This window comes from Perna viridis, chromosome 11, assembly GCF_037379345.1.
Source record: "Perna viridis isolate PV_CMFRI_1.1 ecotype Kerala chromosome 11, ASM3737934v1, whole genome shotgun sequence".
NCBI classification, from domain to species: Eukaryota; Metazoa; Mollusca; class Bivalvia; order Mytilida; family Mytilidae; genus Perna; species Perna viridis.
In genome coordinates this window covers 19,478,337-19,499,174 of record NC_142455.1, presented here as the reverse complement: position 1 = coordinate 19,499,174, position 20,838 = coordinate 19,478,337, and the positions used below count along the sequence as shown (strand labels likewise).

The 20,838-nt window shown below is 31.5% G+C and overlaps 1 protein-coding gene across 13 annotated transcripts in view; it reads right to left on the bottom strand.

The window, feature by feature from the left end:
- Positions 1-20,838, bottom strand: part of LOC148603241 (5'-AMP-activated protein kinase subunit gamma-1-like) — a 215,845-nt gene that overhangs the window by 120,665 nt on the left and 74,342 nt on the right. Inside the window, exon 1 of one of the 13 annotated variants that reach the window (XM_088552489.1) lies at positions 2,015-2,163. The exons of the other annotated variants lie outside the window; for them this stretch is intronic. Coding sequence (XP_088408615.1) covers positions 2,015-2,032 — 18 coding nt within the window. The 5' untranslated portion in view covers positions 2,033-2,163. Of the gene's footprint in view, positions 1-2,014; positions 2,164-20,838 lie in introns of those variants that run through there. 13 annotated transcript variants of the gene reach the window in all.

Sequence of the window (20,838 nt, the reverse complement as noted above, 5' to 3'; positions counted from 1 at the left end):
TGATGTTGTCGTTTCATTTTTTCCCTATTTTGATCATGTCTTTGGATCTCCACATTATTTGTCTACATTGATGCTTCAGTACCTTCCCATTCTGTTGATATTTTGATTACCCATTTATAGCTAAATTTCCTCAATGCCTGAATAATTGTTCCCTGTAGTCCTTTACTTACATGTACATGTATTTACTTAAAATTACAGATGGATTGCACTTGCAGGTTAAAAGCTTCACAGAGATTCAATGTTACTTAGGTTTAGCTGAGCCTCTAAAACTTTAGAGCATGTTATAGCTAACATAAATTTATACTGGTGTACATCTACTCAAGCAACTCGAAAACCTCTCAAGGGTTGTCCCAGGTTGTTTTTTCAGGATTTCTCAGAAATTTTCACTAGCAGGCACTTATGCAGAAAACTTTTAAAATCAGCTTAACAGTAATTATTGACATCTGGTAGCAACAAAAATAGGTCAGCACTACATTATTAATCAGTCAGATAACATTTGACTGATTATAGATGCAACATCATCATGAACATTTAAGGTTAATATATACAAGTATAGTCATATGTAAATGTAAATATCAGAGCAAGTTAAAAACAAAAATACAACTTGCTTTGCATTACTTCAACTAAACAAATACTTTCAGTGCATGAAGTGTATGCATTTGGTCTCCAATGAAAGGTCACTTAAAGCAGGTTCCACTGTAATTTAACTTCTGATTCCTTTTGTTTTACACCACCTCATCAATAATTCAGAAATCATATTGTTTACCTACTGCATGTATACAAAGAAGGAAGTAAATAGCTGATATGGTACTTGAAGTACATGTATTTATATTTATATTTGTATGCCAACAAGTATTCCAAATAAGTTTAAAGTACATGTACAATGAAACATGCCATAAGTGACCTTCCAAAAGAGAACAAAACATTGGTTACATAAGACAGGTGGTCTTTATATACAGGATAATTTTAAGTAGAATGCTCTACATCTGGATGATTTAATTCAAGTCTTTTAAGACAGGTTATTACTGTATAAATACAGGTGTTCGCTAAGACATGTTTGACTCAACTCAGTATACAAAAGATAAACAATGTGCCAGTACACAAATGTACATGCATGTACGTAAACTATTTCCCCATGTCCATGTTTACAAACAAACTACCAGTACTGTAGCACCCCCATGTCAACTTGTTCTAAGTCATTACCTCAAAAATTTCTTCACCTTGTGGTCACAGGTAAATGTTTATTTTGGTAAGCTCTCTGTAAACGATGGCAATTAGATATTTCTATGTCCAGCTTGAGGACAAGAATTGTTAATTTGGCCAATAGCCTCTGGGGCATTATAGTACAATAAAAAAGAAAGTTTAAAATTTCGGGCCTGACTGATCCTTTGACAAAAACACTTCAGCAAACCCTCTTTCAAATAAACAATTACTACTGTGCCACAATTGTTCTCGTCCATTTCATCAAAATAGATATCTTTATTTAATACTGGATTAAATTCCTTCTGTATGAAATTTCAGAAAGCTTAGGTCACAACCCTCATTCATGTACATGTTATGTGTATTCCAGTTAATGTCTATTAGTTCATGAAGAGATTATCTGTTATATAGATAATATATTAATTACTTTTCTAAAATCATCACTTTATTAAACCATAGAACTGTTTTTATCTGAGCTCCATCACACAAAACTTTAAAACCCCTAAAGTGGGGTCTTTAAAAGCAAGAATTAAATCACACTTTAACAATTGCAATATATATAATGCATGCATTATTATCTGATAATGGCAATGTAAATAATGTTATAGCTGGTAACAATACAGCCCTACAATTTAATGCATGAAATAAAATGTTTACTGTGTAATAGATGTGTTGCAGATTTACCATTGTGACATAGCTGGTGGGATTATACAATGTAAACAAAGCCAGGACTATTTTCTACAATTGAATTTCCCACAAAAAATATGGACCCAAACAAAGAAGGTCAAAAGTTCACATGTAAAATCTCTCTTACCACTTCCATGTCAGACATCCTGGTTTTATGCTTTCAAACCAATAATCTTCTAAAATCCTTTAAATATCTACCAGAAAGTTGTCAAACAAAGATATGCAATCATTAGAAGCACATGTTTACAGTATGGTTATGGTTCAGTGAACATTTGGGAAATCTCAAAATACACTTTTTAACCAAGGACATATCATGACTCATAATAGGGAAGTATCATTTAGTTGAAGTTCAAGGCTGAGCTGAGTACATGATGCTGAGGGTCATATGGCAATATAAAGACAGGTTAGCTGAGGTCCATTGAATTCTTGAGGGCAACTAACCAGTCCATATATTACAATTTGACCCTAAGTATCATGAACTACTTGCTATATTATACCTTTTAAATGTGGTTTCTTGTGAAAGAAAGGAGAAAAATATACACAACTTTCCAAATTATGACCTTACATTTTTACTCTGTTGATGAATGTATTCCATCCAATTTCCTACTGGTCCATGATATCTAATATGGACCTTAAGTTATATCCATGAAAGCAAACAAATAAAAATCTTATTGAATACATACAGTATGAGGAATAATACAAATATTTATTTCTTAAAAAAATTTAAAAATTTTGTCAATTCCAATTCTTCCGAATTTATAGCTAATTTCAGATCAAATTTGCACAGGAAGAACTCATCATTTATTTATTCAGGTAAAAGCCCTCCTTTTATCTTCATGTTGTTTTCAGCCTGATCAAATCCACCTTGTTTTCACAGCTGTTCCATTCAAGTGAGTAAGCAAGACAGAGTTATCTAACTTTGTACACAAGAGAATGATTGAGTGGGTCATAATTATGTCATATGTCAGTTTTAATAAAAAATGGCCTGTATGTACTTTTAATTCAAAACCTAAACCTATCATTCATACAAAGTATGCATCTAACTTGAATAATCAACAAACTAAACTTGTGAACTCATTGCCTAAACTTAGAGTTCCCATGCAACTCTCATCAAAGTAAATCTAAAACGGAAACTTTCAATAACAAAAAAAATAAAAAAATGCACCAAGGTGAATAAGCCAAGTTGCATTCCAATTTTAGAGAAGAAATATTTTAGATATTTTAAATCAATAAGGTTCTCATTTACCTGGTATGTAATAATATCAAAAAGTTCCATTTGAGTTGGATGCAAACATTTTGAGTTATGGTCTAGAAACTTTATTTTTACAGGAAAATAATGACGCTTTTTGAAAACTGTGACCCTGATTACCAACTAAATTCCCCTATAATTGATAGTGGTTTTATATAACTGGTATGTAAAAATATCCCAGAGTTCCATTTCAATCAGATGTAAACATTTTATGTTATTGCCTAAAATCCTAATTTTTACACAAAAATGTAAATTTCTTTAGCATACTTGACCTTAACCTTGACAAAAACTTTTCCAATTATCTAACTTATCTAGCATGTAACAATATCCTAACATTTGGTCTGAATCAGAGGTGAACTTAAGAATTCTCATCTGGAAACCTAATTTTTTTTTTTTATGACTGTGACCTAGACCTGGAATGAAATTTCCCAAGAACAGATTGGGTTTGCACTTTCCTGGTATTGAACAGTATCAAAAAGTTCGGTTTGAATCTGATGTAAACTTATTAAGTTATCATCTGGAAACCTCAATTTTACGGAAAAAGTTTAAAAAAAAAATTTGTCATTGTGACCTTGACTTTAAACAAAATTTCCCCAAATCTAATAGGGATCTCACTAATCAGGTATGTAGCAATATCCCTAAGTTTCATTTGAATTTGGTATTAAACTTTTACAGTTATTGTCTGGAAACCAATGTTGATGCATGCCCACCCGCTATCACCAAACAAAAAGGAGCTACATTAAAAATTCATAAATATATTATTACATTTATTTTAACTTGCAAATTGGACTTCCTACAAATAAAGCCTTAAACCTTACCTAAGATTATCTCCATTTTTTATCTTGCAAGAAATATATATAAGAATTACTGAAAATCCTTGTTCAGCAGATGGACACCCCTTCAGCAAAAGGAATGTTGCTGCCAATGTTGCTGCATAGTTAAATGATCAATGGACACTCTGTGTGCTTATAATCAATTTCTACTCATCTCTCTCTCTCTATATATATATAGACAGAGTGTGTACTACACATACAGGTGTTTTTATACACATACAGTGTGTAAACAAAAAGGAGCTACATTAAAAATTCATAAATATATTATTACATTTATTTTAACTTGCAAATTGGACACCCTACAAATAAAGCCTTAAACCCTACCTAAGATTATCTCCCTTTATTATATTGCAAGAAATATATATAAGAATTACTGAAAATCCTTGTTCAGCAGATGGACACCCCTTCAGCAAAAAGAATGTTGCTGCCAATGTTGCTGCATAGTTAAATGATCAATGGACACTCTGTGTGCTTATAATCAATTTCTACTCATCTCTCTCTCTCTATATATATATAGACAGAGTGTGTACTACACATACAGGTGTTTTTATACACATACAGTGTGTACTACACATACAGGTGTTTTTATACACATACAGAGTGTGTACTACACAAACAGGTGTGTTTATACACATACAAATAATAATCGTAAGTACACAATTACATTTTCCTGCAACTTTCCTGCAAATATAGCAGCAATGTTATTGTAAGTATTGGCTGCAATGTTGCTGCAAATTTTTGCCAGAAAACTCATTTGCAGCAACATTCTCAAAAATATTTGCGAGACAGCTTATTTTTCTATTAGGGTAGACAGACCGACAAGGTGACTAAAACTCATGGACTTTGTTAGCTACGAGTATAATACTTTCCAATTATACAGCAGATAATGTGTCAAATTTTAACGTAATAAAGTAGGTCTTGTAATATAAGAGAGATCAAATATTTTCACCCTCCCTAAAAACCTATAAAAAAATCAACAAGTGGGTCAACTAAGAACAAATTCTTTCAGCAACAGTTTCATCTTCAAGACAAAATAAGTTTTCACAGAAGCAACATTAAATCCAAGACAAAATTAACCAATGACCGACAAATATGGAGACAACAGAAAGAAGGAAAAAATAAAATAACAATGTTGATATAAGGAGTTGTTACAATTAGAATAGGATTACAATTCCTCTATCAGCAAAGAATGATCTGTGCATTTAGTTATTTTTGAATTATCTCCCTTAGAACATAAACACCACAGCTTATTTGAGTGAACAAGTATCTTCAAAACTTATCAGGGCTACTAAAATGATGTTTACAATATTTGCAAATGTAAATTTTGCATCAAAACACAGAAAACATAATCAAACTTAAAGTGCTTGTTTTAAACTGATAATAGAATTCATAATAAACTAACTGAAAATTAAGTATCTTGTATAAAACAGTAATAGAAGATACATGATCAAGATAAATCTAAAGCAGAATTCACGATTCCCATTAGTCCATTTCTTTATTAGGTGTCAGTCTCTGTAAGAATCAGGAAGTGGGTGAAAAATGGTATGGCAAATCCACAATGTCAAAAGTTCAATTTGATTATTTGCACCTTCAGAGTCAAGGAAAGAAGACAAGAAGAAAAAAAAACCAAAATATCACTTCGGCAAATTGAGTTGTAATTCATTGAAATGCACTGAAAAAGAACATTTCAAGGGTAGATAACTCTGCCTTTAACTTCATTTTTCTAACATTCTATTTAAAAAATTCTGAGCAAAGCCAGTGATACAGATATAAAAAAAATGGTCTTTTCTAATAGAGAAAGCATCCTTGAGTGATATTTTATTGTTAGTGAGTTTTCAACATGCAATGTTCTGATTTTTCCCATTTTGCCAGATTCTTACAAAAAGTTACACTTAAAGCATGAAGTTCTGCAATAAAAACAAATAATGTTCTTCTGCAAGTTGAAGACATATCCCTACTTTGATTAAGTTGAATGAGAAATTAAAGAATGTGTTTAAACCACAAAATTATTAGATAGGTATCTCAGGACAAATGCTACAAAAAGCAGTGGAACTCTGCCAGTCTACAGGTACAAGTAATCAAGCCAGATAAATATGTATAAATTGTCTAATGTTTAGCATTCCGCTGTCACAGAACACATCAAAGCTAATTACCAAACACCAAAATATAGATCTATCAGAGCAGAAATCCCACCAAAATACCATGTTAAATATCTTTCTGTAGGTTCATCAGCAATATGCTTCTACTTTTAGGGTCAATGTCTCCTTCATAGAAAAGAGTTACTTACAGACGCCATATGTAACTATACATGTAACCTTCTCTTTCATCAAAGGAAGATAATAAATGTAATAAATGTGGTTTTATACAAAAAGTAAGGGAAAATTAATCTATAAATAAATGCCTACTAAAATGATTCATATCCATAGAATATATTCATAACCCAAAACAGAATCAGAATCTAATATAATTTGATACAAACAGAAATACTGAACCAGATGTGAAGATGAAAGAGGCTTTATTCAAGAGATTACAGAGGTCTACACAAACATATGGTAAAATGGTTTCCTCCTGTAAAACCCTTTAGAATGTAAACAAACTGCAAGTGTAAACACTTTTATACTGCACAAAGTTCATGTGAAATTTTCTGAAAAATAGAAACATCCTGCTTTTAAAAATGTAACTACAATTGAAAGTTTGGCAGATGAAGGTAAACATAGGTTAAGTAAAATTGCTTTACCGAGTATCAAAATGAGACTAGCCACTAAAGAGAAGTGATGTCATCAAGTCCTATTCTATATGCAAAAATCATGGTGAAAAAAAAAAAACTGTTACCCTGAAATGCAGAAATGGCATTCATTTCTTTTTTTCAAGTGTCATAAAATTGAGGTATAAATTATATGAAGTGCATTGCAATTTCATCATCAAAGTTTCACCCATCATACTATTGTAACTTTGAACTCACTTATCTGCATCCTCCGACACTTCTAAGCTGAACAAACTGTCAATTAGTCTACTAGACCATAAACAATGTGCCCATATTGTCAAATTCTTGTGTTTTTTCAGAGCATGATTTTTTATTTTGTGTGTTTTTCTGAGCATGATTCTTTATTTCGTGTATTTTTCTAAGCACAATTCTTTATTTCATGTGTTTTTCGGAGCATGCTTCTTTATTTCGTGTGTTTTTCAGAGCATGATTCTTTATTTTGTGTGTTTTTCTAAGCATAATTCTTTATTTCGTGTGTTTTTCTAAGCATGATTCTTCATTTTGTGTGTTTTTCAGAGCATGATTATTTGTGTGTTTTTCTAAGCATGATTCTTTATTTCATGTGTTTTTCAGAGCATGATTCTTTATTTTTCAATTTTGCCTGATTCTTACAGATACCAGTACTTAAGAACATAGAAGACTGCATGACTATTAACAGTGATCCAGTAGAAATGTCTGTCAGACAAGAACCATATACTAGGAAAATACTAAAGGAGAGCATCTATAGCTTTTAACATGGAGTAGGACTTGCATTACAAGGCAAACTCTTAAGGGTCACCATGAAAAAGTTTTAAAATGTACCATATCATCAATTTGACCAAACAGGTAAAAAGAGCAGCCGGCCCAATACCTCTAATGAACTTTGACCTGAGTCAGTCGAAAAAGTAGTATTGGACAGACACTAGATTTTAACCAATACTTGGATGTCACAGAAGAATTTCAGTTACATAAATTACTCAGAGTGAAGTTAATTTGAGACTTTAAAATCTTTTAATGCTTGACAAAAAGAAGTTAAAAGAGTACCATGTCATTAATTATTTGACCAAATAAGAAAAAGAGCCATCGTGGAAGGGACAAGGTGTCATCAAGCACTGAGAAACTGCTGTTCAATATGTTGGGGTTTGAGCTGAAGCTGAATTCCAGGGCTTATGAATTTAGTACTTATGTTTAATAATCTGATTTGTATCTAAAAGAAATCAAATTCATATGCAAAGAGTTCATTTGTAAGAAACAAAAAACTGAACAATAATTATTATTACTTCAGTTTTTCCACCTTAACAAAACATACCTAGCATGCTCAATTGAAGGCATCTCTTGTGTATCAATAACTACTATCAATATTGTACAGTAGTTGAAACTTGATCAAAGCATTGTTTATCCTTGAGCTGTTATTTGTTATTATAGAAACAGAGAACCCTAACAACTGATGAAATCAACTGATGTATACAAAAAAGAATTCCAGATCAACATCAACACATTGAACAAATTCACCTAATTTCACAGCTACCAAGAAGAAAAGTTTGGCTTGATTTTAAATACCTATGGATTTGGCATGATGGACAAAAAAGAAAAATACTGATCAATGTTCAATTCTCTATTTCTGCTAAAAGCACTAAATACAAAAATTCTCAGTTGTTTTATAGGAAGAAATGTGTCCAGTCTGTGCTATAACTATCTTAGCTACTAGCCCAAATAATAAATTTTAACATCTTTACTTAACAAGTAACCAAATATGAATTGAATTTCCATACACCTCAATTAATTTTTATCAGACTGAGACTCATGACGTGGATGGGCAATTGGCTTAAAGCTCAGACTGCAATGTGTCCACTAGACATGGATGCCTCCAGCCTATCTGATAAACAGGAAGTTGATGTGTGACTACAATAAAAGTTACACTTACTGTACAACCCACCATGCTGAACCTATAATCAATAATGTGTTCCCATTTATTTACCCTAACTTAAAGGATATGAACAGATGGACAGACATAAAACTTGTCTGCATAAAAGGCTACAAAGGCATAAGAAAGATATTTCAGTTTTGTTGATGTACGTGTACCTGAAGAATTTTGTTCAGAGAAAAAAAAAAATAATAAAAGTAACTTTACAGCAAATATGGAGCATGTGGGCAAATTTTCAATTGACACTTAGTGTTTTTTCAATTACTCAAAGAACATTCAAAATGAATTGGGTACTACATAATACAATTATGGCCATATTTCAGTTGAAATCCTCTAAGAAACAATTATAAATCAAAAGAATTTCTGGAATTAACTCGCATCAATCTGATTTAGGATCGAAAAGAAAAAAATAATTAAATTCCCTATCCCAAACAGAGAGAGAAAACTTTATAACACACTATTAACCTTATTTTATACAGTTATCAATACATACTTTATTTGATTTACTTCTACAATCAGCCTCCTAGCTGTGTAAATAAGTCTATTTGTATAACTTTTATTACTGCATTGCCTGAGTTACATTGCAATAATTTTATTGTTGACAAGCTTATTGACAGGAATAAAGTCCAAATATAAAATTGCATTGTTTTGCAGAAAGATGCCATTTCTAAATAGATTTATGAAAGTCTTATATAGATATCAGAGCAGGACAGATCTACACTATACCTATAATTTATACATATAAGATAAAAGGCTAAAGGATGGGTAGAGTATAAAGACTCCTAAATCTGAGAGTCCATCAGATCGGATTAGGAAGAACCATACTGCTTATTTGAATCAATTTAACTGAAATCAGTCAATGCACATATCCATTATATGTAATCAAAACATAAAATGGACTATAAAAGCATCTATTGAGGGGGTTGCTTTTCATTTCATTAGAGGAGCTTCCATAATGGAAATATTGCTATTCAATGAATGTGGTGTAATTTGCCTACCTGTTAATTTAGAACAATTTAACAGAGAGCATCCCAAAAATGACATGTGACAATCACACTGCATTCCTACCTTTCTGTCTTTTTATCATTGCTATTATTTTCACTTACCTGAAAACAAAAAAAGCATAGTATTAGGTAGTTATAGAGGTAAAGGCTGGTTGGGTAGTATATTACTACTTAGTGAACACAGGAGTTCAATTTTACTTGAGTTAAGTACCATTCTGTGTAAGAATCAGGCAATCGGTGGCACATCATATTTCTCTTTGATTTTTTTTGCCTTAAATGTATTCAATACATCTAGAAAACAACTGAAAAGCTACTTAAATTTACCCTGTAGCATCTATGAAGTAGATATTTTTTTACTGTTTATATAAGAAAGTGTGTGAAAATTTTCCTGCCATTTTTCCATAGTACATTTCAACTAAATTTGACCTATCAATATCTTAAAAAGGCAAATTTTACATACACTTTGATGGTTATTTCTAGAGGTTATAGGGTATAAATACTTGGTCAATGCAATATAATCTGTTTTTTCCCTTCATGTGTCACACCTTAGGCACATTTTGCCTGATTCTTTGACACAGAAGTACTTAAATGTTCAGGACTAAATTTGGCATCTTGAATGAAAGGCCTATCAGAAGACAAGGAAAGATCCTCAATGAAAGTTAATGTAAATATTGCAGGTCAAGGACTCAGATCAATGAAATTTCAATGGTCCAGTGTCTGAAACTGGAGGTCCTGGACCTCAGACCAGTGCATATTTGAACCTTTGTGTATAGCTAGATTTGACATAATCCAATATATGATTCAATCTGCAATGCAGAAATACAGAAAATCATAAGAAAAAAAAAAAAGTCAAGTATTATTTATTTATTAAAATACTCCCATTTCAACCTATGTGTCAATGATGTTTGATATGTATTAAGTATGCATAAACATACTGACGGACAAAATTATGGGAGTAGCATTTCATAGCAAAATACAAACTGTTAATATCCATCAGGGAAAAGCACTGTCCAAAACCAAAAATATCCATTTTTCCCACATAGTCAGTATAGTTTTGCTTTTTACCCTTTGACCTTAAAAGATACTCCTCTATTCAAGTCACCTGATTGAAAATCTGTTTCCCGATTGGCCAAATAATGATAACTCAGTGGTGTTAGAAAAAACTGAATAGAAAATTGAAATTGCGTGGCATGTGTTATTTCATTGAATGAAAAATTGAAAAATATTTGTAAAAAGAACAAGATTTTACTGTGTCGGCTATGGTTTTTTTTTAAAGATAGTAATTGTTTCTATTTATCAGTATAAATATCTTCATAAATAAAGGTACAAAAAAATACTGAACCAAGGTGTGTTAAATCAGATTTAAAGAAACTGTACTTAACTACTGTAAACATATTAATTTTCACAGTTAATTAATTCTCACTGTTTTTGCAGTGGTCAGACAGCCACATAAAATTGTACCTGCGAAAAGGATTTTAACACCATACTAACAATATTTTTGAAACTGCAAATATGTTCATTTGACAGAATCCGTGAAAATTAGTAACCATGAAAATTGATACATTAAAGATAATCAGCATGCAGATAAAAGCATAATGTTTTACCACTGCATAAAGTTTCATTCGAATCCATTTAACAATTTTAAGTGGAGTATACTTATATGACCATAAACAATGAAGTTTTCCTTTGCAATATTTGCAGCATACTATCTCATAAAACTACACAGATTCCTAACTCTATAGAGACATTAATTTATCAATACATGAAAATGTTCATTGCCAGTTTTACTCTACAAAGAATCAATTAGCTCTGACTAAAGGACAGTTTGACTTTCATACAATATTTTATGCAGTTTCATTGCATGTTCATGGCTCCCTATGGAGTTTCAGTACAATAAACTGTTCTAAACAATTTTAAATAGTTTGATTCTGGACTAGTTTGCATTTAATTACCAAGGTACTTAATCTAATTACAAGTATTTGAAAATTGCCCCATCAACCGAACCTACACAAAGAAAGAGTAATCATTAGGGAACCAAGACTCTAGCAGAAATCAAAAGAATGTAATCCAGGGACATAGACCAGACATGGAAAACAGACATACACAAACGAAGAACATAAACTAATCAAAATAATATATACAAAGTAACAAAGGTAAACAAGCAACACAACTGGGTGCATAAAGCAGGTGCACTGGTAGGGTAAGCATCCCATGCTTTTTCAGGAACACCCGCTGAGCTGCTTATAAAAAGTCAAATAGAGGATAGATGGAAGAGTAAAGGAAAACTATGACACATTGAACAAATCGGTTCTCATGGTGCAGAAGAATACACTGTAACAATCCACACGAAGACCATAAAAATTTTGTAGTGATGACTTCAATCTTGTAGCAACATAACATTAAAAATATATTCAAAGAAGTGCCTTTATTGATAATGATTTCACTGTTTTTACAGTTGACCTTTTTTCTCTCAAAAAAAAAAAATACCACTAGGAAAGAAGGAAATCCAGCTCAAATTCTCATCAATCTTTCATAGAAACTTAACCATAGTAAATAACTAATGTAATAATTACATTAGCCTTCCTGCTGGAGCTAATGACCAACAATACAAATAATTAAACTGCCATGGCTTAGCTGTAAAAGACCTGCTCCATCAAATAAGTTCCGTCACTCCCATACCTTCTTCCTGTAATTCCAGGATAAGTTACTGGAGAGACCTTGATCAATACAACCAAGTAAAAAATATCTAATCTTAATTATCATGGTTGTTTTTGCTTCTTTCCTGCCTCTTTAATAATCTGGAAAAGCTTTTTACATTTAGCATTACATGACTTAATTAATGGATAGTGAACCAAGGTTGACATATCTAAAAACAATTTGTATTGGGTAACATTCTTTTAGTAACACTGACCTTTGACCTTGAAACATCCAACCATTAGTAACTACCAAAATAGATATTCTTATAGTTTCAGCAATAACACTTAAGTATTTATTCAGCTTACTGCAAAACACTCAATATCATACAGTATTTCCTTCAGAAATAGTGATAGACTTCATTATAATGTTTGCATTACAGACTTTGTTTGGAGTGGTATCAAAAATAATATAGGACGAAAAATTTCATCTTAACCCTCTAAAGAAATCAAATGATTGCTGCCTAAGTATTGCAAAAAAATGTACTGAGCAATGCTTTTTTCAGTATAATTGACTAACAAGTAACATTGAGATTTACTACCAAATATGTAATCCCAATAATTCTATAAAAGCTCACAATTTATTTTATAATTAATATTCATATTTTCTTTGATTTATGTTAAAATGTATTTGTGAACAAAGCTAATCAAAATCCAAATAATAGAGTACTTCTAAAGGTATATACAGTTTGACAAGATGTCACTCTTATACATTAATTACTTCATGGTTATGTAATGTGATAATGTGCTCAGTGACATCAATATATAGGTTGATTTAAAGTAGATTAGTCCCAGTCAAGAAAGCTGTTACAAACATATTTTCAGTCCACAATTGTATATGCATACAGAACAATGGTAGTTTTGAAGTTAAAGACAGAAAACATAACAGTGAGTCTGCTAGGGCGAAATGTGATCTGTCAAACATTCAAAATTGGCTTTACTCTGTTTATTAGTGATGTCACAGTCGATTTGACCTAATATTATCATTTGAAATTGCTACAGCATGAGATAAAAAAATATTAAGAGTAAAATCAATGGAAAACAATTAAAGTTACTGATAAATAATACCAATGTACATTAATGATTGGTTGGCAGCAGAGTTTTTTAGAGACAGCCAACTCAACTATAACAGGGCATTCATTGGCTAAAGGGTTTGACAATGATTCCTTTTTCCTTCATTTTTCCTGAAGAAAAAATCTAGAGTCAGTAAGTAAGTAGAAGTATCCACCACTGACTTCTGATATATATAATTATAAAGGCAGTTTTGAAATCAAGACAGCACTGATGAGCAGTTAGTACAGGTTGTGATTTTCTGTCTAAAAAATAATATTATTTAAGAAACAACTCCTGGATGCCGGGCTTTATCTTAAAGTACGCTAAGATCGTAATAGAATAGAGGCATTTCTTAAAAAGCATCATGACTTTGTTGTTTTCATAATTAGTAAATGATTACAATGAAAAGTGACCTGTTCATTACAATGATTGTGCAAGTGCTAGTATGGTTTTACGCTATTTAGAAATCTCCTTTGTTTACAAAGCGAATGTGTCACGCCACATCAGAATCTGTTTGTCAGCAACCTCATAGTCAATTTGATAAAATATTGTCGTTTGGGAATTGCTGATATTTTTTAGTATAACGACAGTAGTCTGAGATAGAAATATAAGGCAGTAAGAGCAATTGAAAAACGATAAAAAAACATCTTTTTACATGAAATGTGTTCAATGCATCATCAAACTGAGAAGTGTTTTCCAATGAATCATGTTACCTGGTTCAAAAATGGGCTTAATACATAAAAAAAATCAATTCCAAGACAGAGGCAAGATTCATTATCAGAATAATTCTGTCTTATCAACAGATAAAAATATCTATATCGTTCAATTAGAAATATTTGACTCTGATAATTACAATAAATAATGGCTTGTTTTTTTTTAGAAATTCTATATAAAACATTAGTTTCTGCTTACATAATTACAGTATATGCAGATTAAATGGACTTCTGCAGTCTTTTTTTTTTCTTGTGGATATTTCTGCTGACGTTTATCTTGAGGCTAAAAGAAAGACTGTATCAGGTCCCAAAACACAAGGAGGCAAAAAAATCAAGGGAAAAAATACTTATCAGAGGAGTTCCGAATTAGAGTCTGTGTCATGTGAATAAGTAACAATGACATTTAACTTATGCTCTATTTGGCGCGACATAGTAAACCATACCAAGGGTATTTTTCATTTGTATTATCATAAAAAAGGTAAATTGAAAATAAAGATGTACCAATGAAAATGGAATAAAATGCATTTGAGAACAAGCTAACTGACAGAGACAAACAACGACAAAGACAAAAACTAAAATACACACAGAGACAAACAGCATAACCCTACCAAAAAAAGGGGGATGAACTCAGGTGTTTCAAAAGGGAAAGCAGTTCTAGGTCCTTGCAAGACATCCACCATACTACAATGTATCCAATGTGAATTTCATTCCCTCCAAAATTGAAGTACTACTTCTAGTGGTATTTTATTGAAGAGTCCCAGAGTATCTATTAAAGAGAAGTATTTAATGTAAATCTTTTAAATGCCCATTTTTATGAACCTCGAAAAATAATGAACCTCCCAAAAAAGTTTGCCTATACAGTATATTTTTGAATAATCATTTCATAACAGTGTACATATAGAACATTCAAAAATGGTGTTATCCCTTCTTCATTGAATGAAAGAGTCAATGCAAATCTTAACATGATCAGACAGAAAATGTTATTTATTCATATATAGTGGCTATTCATAGTAGCAAAGCACAGAAATAAGTTCCAAGTCATCACAAGAAATTATCAAAGGTATCATCATTCTAACATTACATCACTTAATTATGTTTTTTGTTTAGAAGTATCAAAACCCAATTCTAAACTGATGCGATCTGATATTGTATCAGTTTACACTTACAGCAAATACAATGTTAATGTTAATGGAATATAGTAGGTTTTTCACTGATTAAATAACAATCATGCCATGAACTTCCTTGGGGTGTTAAATAAGATGGAGAACTAACATTCAATCGTTTTTGAAAGAAAGTTTAAATCTCTCTTTCTCGTTAACTACCTAAGGAAGTTCAACAGGTGGTACTGGTACCAACTCTTTCTTCTGAAGATCATCATTGTATGTGCTGTAAAAAATAAAAATATTTGATCTATATGCAATGAAGCAAAGCACTGACTTGATACATTTTTGTAGCCCATTATGGAAATAAAAGAGTATTGGATAGTGATTGATTTCATAGAAAAAAGCTAAGTTCTGTCATTTCGTACAATATGGATGTTGTAGTGGGTTAGTCGCTTGTTTTTCATTTCATTAGCTTAAACGAGATGATCTTCGGAAGAAAAACTTGAGGGAATATATTTGGAAAGATCTGAAGTAAATAGAAAGGCAACATCAAAAATCTGTTTATTTTTTTTTTTTAAATAATCCCAGTTTAAATAAAACTATTGTTTATATTTATAAACTACTACTTTGTAAAATTTAGTCCTGCTAACGTTTCCATAATAACTTAGCTAACTTTGTAAAATGTCTACATATTTCCAATTTGTTTTTAGCGTAGTGGTGTTCTTCATTTTTTGTTTCTAATTCTTTTGAATGGGACAATTTTATAATAAAACAAAGTTACTGTAAAAATGTCCATCCAATAGTTTCTCCAGCAGTCAAATTATACCAAAAAAATTAGCATTGGAAAGTGGCAACATACTATGTAAAAAGCAGCAGAAATTAAAATCTACTGTAACTTTCTTCCAGACCCAGTGTTATTTTTTTTTTTAAAGTGTAATATATAAATTAGTAAAATGTAGTCATCACTCTTTCTATTATTGATATGTTTTTAACAAAAAAAATTGGCATGAATTACCGAACTGTTTCACACAAAAATGTCATAAGCCTACCATAACATAACAGCTAATATTACATATGGTATAATCTTCCTCCTTTTTATTGGTTTTTATGATCACATGATTCAAAGAATATTCAACGTACCTGAAGTCTTGTTTCTATTTTTAAGCACATTGACACTATTTTACTATTTACAAATCCAAAATATGCTACATTTTTTTAAAACAAAACATGTTATTGATTTATTTTTATTTTCAATGGCATTTAGCAATCTTACGAAATACAAAATTAAAGGCCATTCCTATATATAATACACTATTTACATATGTAATCTTTCATTCAGTCAATACATGATATGTGGACTTGTTAGATTACATTGACCTCAGACTTCGTCCTCGGCCAATATAATCAGAATAGATCAGTATATCACATACTGACTTGGTTAAAAGTCCATGATTGATAAATATTGAGAAGAAAAATGCAATGGATGCATTAAAACTAAAATTTCATAATGACTTTTTCTGATTGGCCGATTTTTTTTCCACAAAAAATAGAAGATCCTTTATAACTTTTCTATCTGTTTGATCTAAAGAAAGATTGATTTTATGGTTGTCTTGATCTTGTTCCTTCATACAATACTGTAGATAAGTAAAATAATTTCAGATAATCATACACCCTGACATTTCTTCTACAGATAATCAATCTAAAGACAAAGGAAAGAAAATGTCAGCTTCTAAAGATACATACTGATATTAAAAGACGATAATTGGACCTTGGAGGAAGAAATCAAATATCTAAAATGGAAATTAATACAATAGTTATCTGTCTCTTGTTAAAATGGATCATTATCTCTTTTTAAAGTGTAGTAAGATATGCCAAGAAAAACAGCCTGAACTAATAGTACTATCATGACATTTGTTAACCTGTCATCGATGTCTTTCTCTTGTCACTATCTAGCCTGAAAAAAAACAAAATGGCAGGTCTCTTTGAATTCATTTTAACTTATGTATTCAATTTGATATTGAGTCAGAAAACCAACAAATTGGCAGTTCTTTCTGAATTCATTTTACCTGTGCATTCAATTTGATACTAACTCAGAAAACCAACAAAAAATGGCAGGTCTTTCTGAATTCATTTTAACACGTGTATTTAGTTTGATACTAAAGTTACAATAAAAATAGATTTCTTAGAACCAAGCATCATATGAATTTCACAAGCATATAACATGAAACTGATTTTGATGATTAAACTTTATATACCAGTAACCTATTTAAACTTTATATACCAGTAACCTATGTTGTAATATTTATTGTTAATTTCAGGTAAAAATACTTTAAACATACTAATTTTCATTATATTTTTGGTGGACTGAAAGCCACAAAAAATGGTACACCCCAAATTGTATAACTGTATAATGCTGATCATTTTTTGAATCCGCAAAAATTGATACCCGTGAATATACTTACTAGACAGAATCAGCAAAAATTGATACGGGTGAATATACTTACTAGTCAGAATTAGCAAAAATTAATACCTTTACAGTATAATGAAATGTACAATGTATATGAAAATGATAAGATAATACTTTTTCTGAGTACCCAGTCTTTGGAATGATGAGAGTAGTTCGCCAATGACCTGATGATGGCTGATGAAATAAGACGATACTTTTTCTGGGTACCCATTTTGGAATGATGAGAGTAGCTCGCCAATGACCTGATGATGGCTGATGAATTAAGACAACACTTTCTCTGCGTACCCAGTCTTTGGAATGATGAGAGTAGGTCGCCAATGACCTGATGATGGCTGATGAATGATGGACCAATATATGAATGACAAACAGACTTAAAACTTATATTGCCCACAACATAACAGAAATAATAGAGGTGGATCCAGGGGGCTGGGCTACTCTAATGCTTGAAATGTTTGGATAATTATACAGGAAACGAATCGAGCATCACTGGTATGGGTTCCCTAATAAATATTGCCCCAACCATACCCCTCTTCAGAATTTCTGGATCCCCCAAAATATATGATTTCATGTCTAATTGTACAACTCTTAACAAATTTTCATATCATATTTGCTATTTCTAAGGAAACACCTGTGATCTATTGGACATGAGACTGTTGGTAGTGAAGGTGATCCTCCATTACCAAAGTAATATACTCATAAACCAAATGTTGTTCAAAGGTCATCAGAGGCCAAAACCCCTAATCAATCATAGCATTGTTACAGTAACTTCAGTTCCACTGTCAGTCTTTATACTATCCTTGTTACATGTTGTTATTTCTTGTATCATTAGCGTCAAACTGTAATTACAGTTCTATCATCAAGACATATTTACCTTGGTAAACAAATTATGTCTTATACTTGGGGAATTATGACTTGTACCTGTATATATTGTTCAAATGGAGCAATCAAACACACCCTTGATAATGGTTCCAGAAGAAGAATAGTACTATTGTACCTCTAAGTGAAGAAGATTTTAATGTTTCTTCATGTACCCTGGTCTATAAAAACTTGAAGTTTGACCTTTAAATACCTCAATGTGTAACAATCCCTGGTACTATAGAAGTTGATCTATATAACTGCAAATATTGTATATCACATTTGCATTGTATGACTATAAATATGTTGTATGTCTCTGCGCAAAAAATGTGGTTCATCAGATTGATTGAATGTTTGATATATTACTAGGGTATATATAGACACTTAATAGGCTGAATTACATGTATAACTGTACTAATACCAGAAAGTGATTACTGTAATGTGAGGAACTTTACAAATTACTGAGGTGGTGTGGTTGTACAGAGAATGAGATGAATCTAGATGTCCAGTTTTGGAAATGTGACCAATGAATATTCCCAAGAATCGTATTACAGACAGAACTTTTTAAGCAACACTAGGTATACTGAATTAGACATCTCTATACCACGTCTACCACCTCAGTTGGTATGTAATCTTTGGTTGTATGCTACTGCCTTATATAAAGTCAAGTTGAATAATATAAATTAAAAAAAAATATCTGAATATTCTAGCTTAATCCAGTGCAACTGACCTCAAGCTAAATAACATTTATGATGGGTCTATAATCTTTGGATTTAAAGTACAGAAAGTTTAATTCCATAAACCCTCAAGACAGCTGGACAGCTAATCAAATGCACCAAAATAAGTGAGTAAGGTTTTCACCTAATGAAAGCTCAATTACAAAAAAACCTCAAGATCTCAAGCAAGCTAAATTACACCTAATTTAAGTGACCTATATTAAGTGAAAGTTTAACCATATAGAACTGTAGGATATCCTGCATGTAAGGAGATAAGGAAACTTCAAATTTAAGATGTTTATTTGTAAACCCTAAAGAGGGTATAAATATGTCTAACTATAATATAAACACTTGAGTCAGCTGGTGTACGATCCAGTGTGTGTACAATAACATTTATTGATTTACAGCTTCTGGTACTAAGCTGATTATAATGAACAACATGATAAATACTGGTATATCTGAGTATAGCTTTACAGCAGGCAAACATTTTATATACATGTAAAATGGGAAAATGAAATGTTCATTTGCTGCAAAGTAATCTTGCTTTTAAACTCCAAAACCACAGCAATACATGCATAAAACAGAAACATAATTTCAAAAATAACTTTTGTCACATTTCAATTTTAGCACTGTTAGAAACAAATGTGCTTGAATTTGCGCTATATATTGGTAGATATTAGGCCTAGTGAAAATGTGCTGGATTGAATATAATGACAGGTTAATATTGAGTATGCCCAGAAATTTTTCAGCCAAAGGACAGTCAAACAAATTGCCTGAATCTAGCCATTGCATTGCTGTTTTGTCCAGTAAGTCTTGGTTCTATCCTGCAAATATTTATTCTTGCAAGACCAGGGTTTGAACTTTCCAAAAAAATCTGTGGCATAAAAGGAGAAAGGATTTAATTTTTGGTCTTTTTACTTATAAAAATTGTTCAAAAATGTTTGTAGGTCACACTGGTTTCCTGGTTATCAAATGGTATGTCATTTTCAGATTTATCACTCATGGACCTAGATAATAACAAGATGAGGCCAGTTTTCTGTGTCAGACAAACATCATCCCACAAGATACCATATCTTATGTTCTCTTTTTCTATGGCTCATATCATATCAACCCCATTGTCATCAGACTTGTGTATCAGTTAACCCACTGGTAAGATACACTGGTAGCCAAGCAAACAATAATCCTAAGAAAAAATAAAACAACACCAAAAGTGTAAATTGAATACTTTATACACATAATTTTTCAAAAGACCTTGGAATACAATCAGATTTGCATCATACTGAAGATAAAATAGTCCTCTTATTTTGCTGTTCTCTAATTTCAGTATGTCATTGACCTACTGAATAGAACTGCTTTACATGACAAATAAAGATGAAAACCTTAGCACTGAATTGAGGATTACATTACATCTTCTTATTCATGACTATGCTTGGTGCAGATGCTTTGGTATGGCTAGCCCTCCAACCGAAACAACCCCAACTTACTCAACTCAAATCTGAAGGAGGGGTTCATATATTACAAAAGCAATGTTTTCTCTACTGAGCTGTTTTTGAGTGGATCTCCCCTTAACCAATTTTAACCACTGGTAAGCATAATAG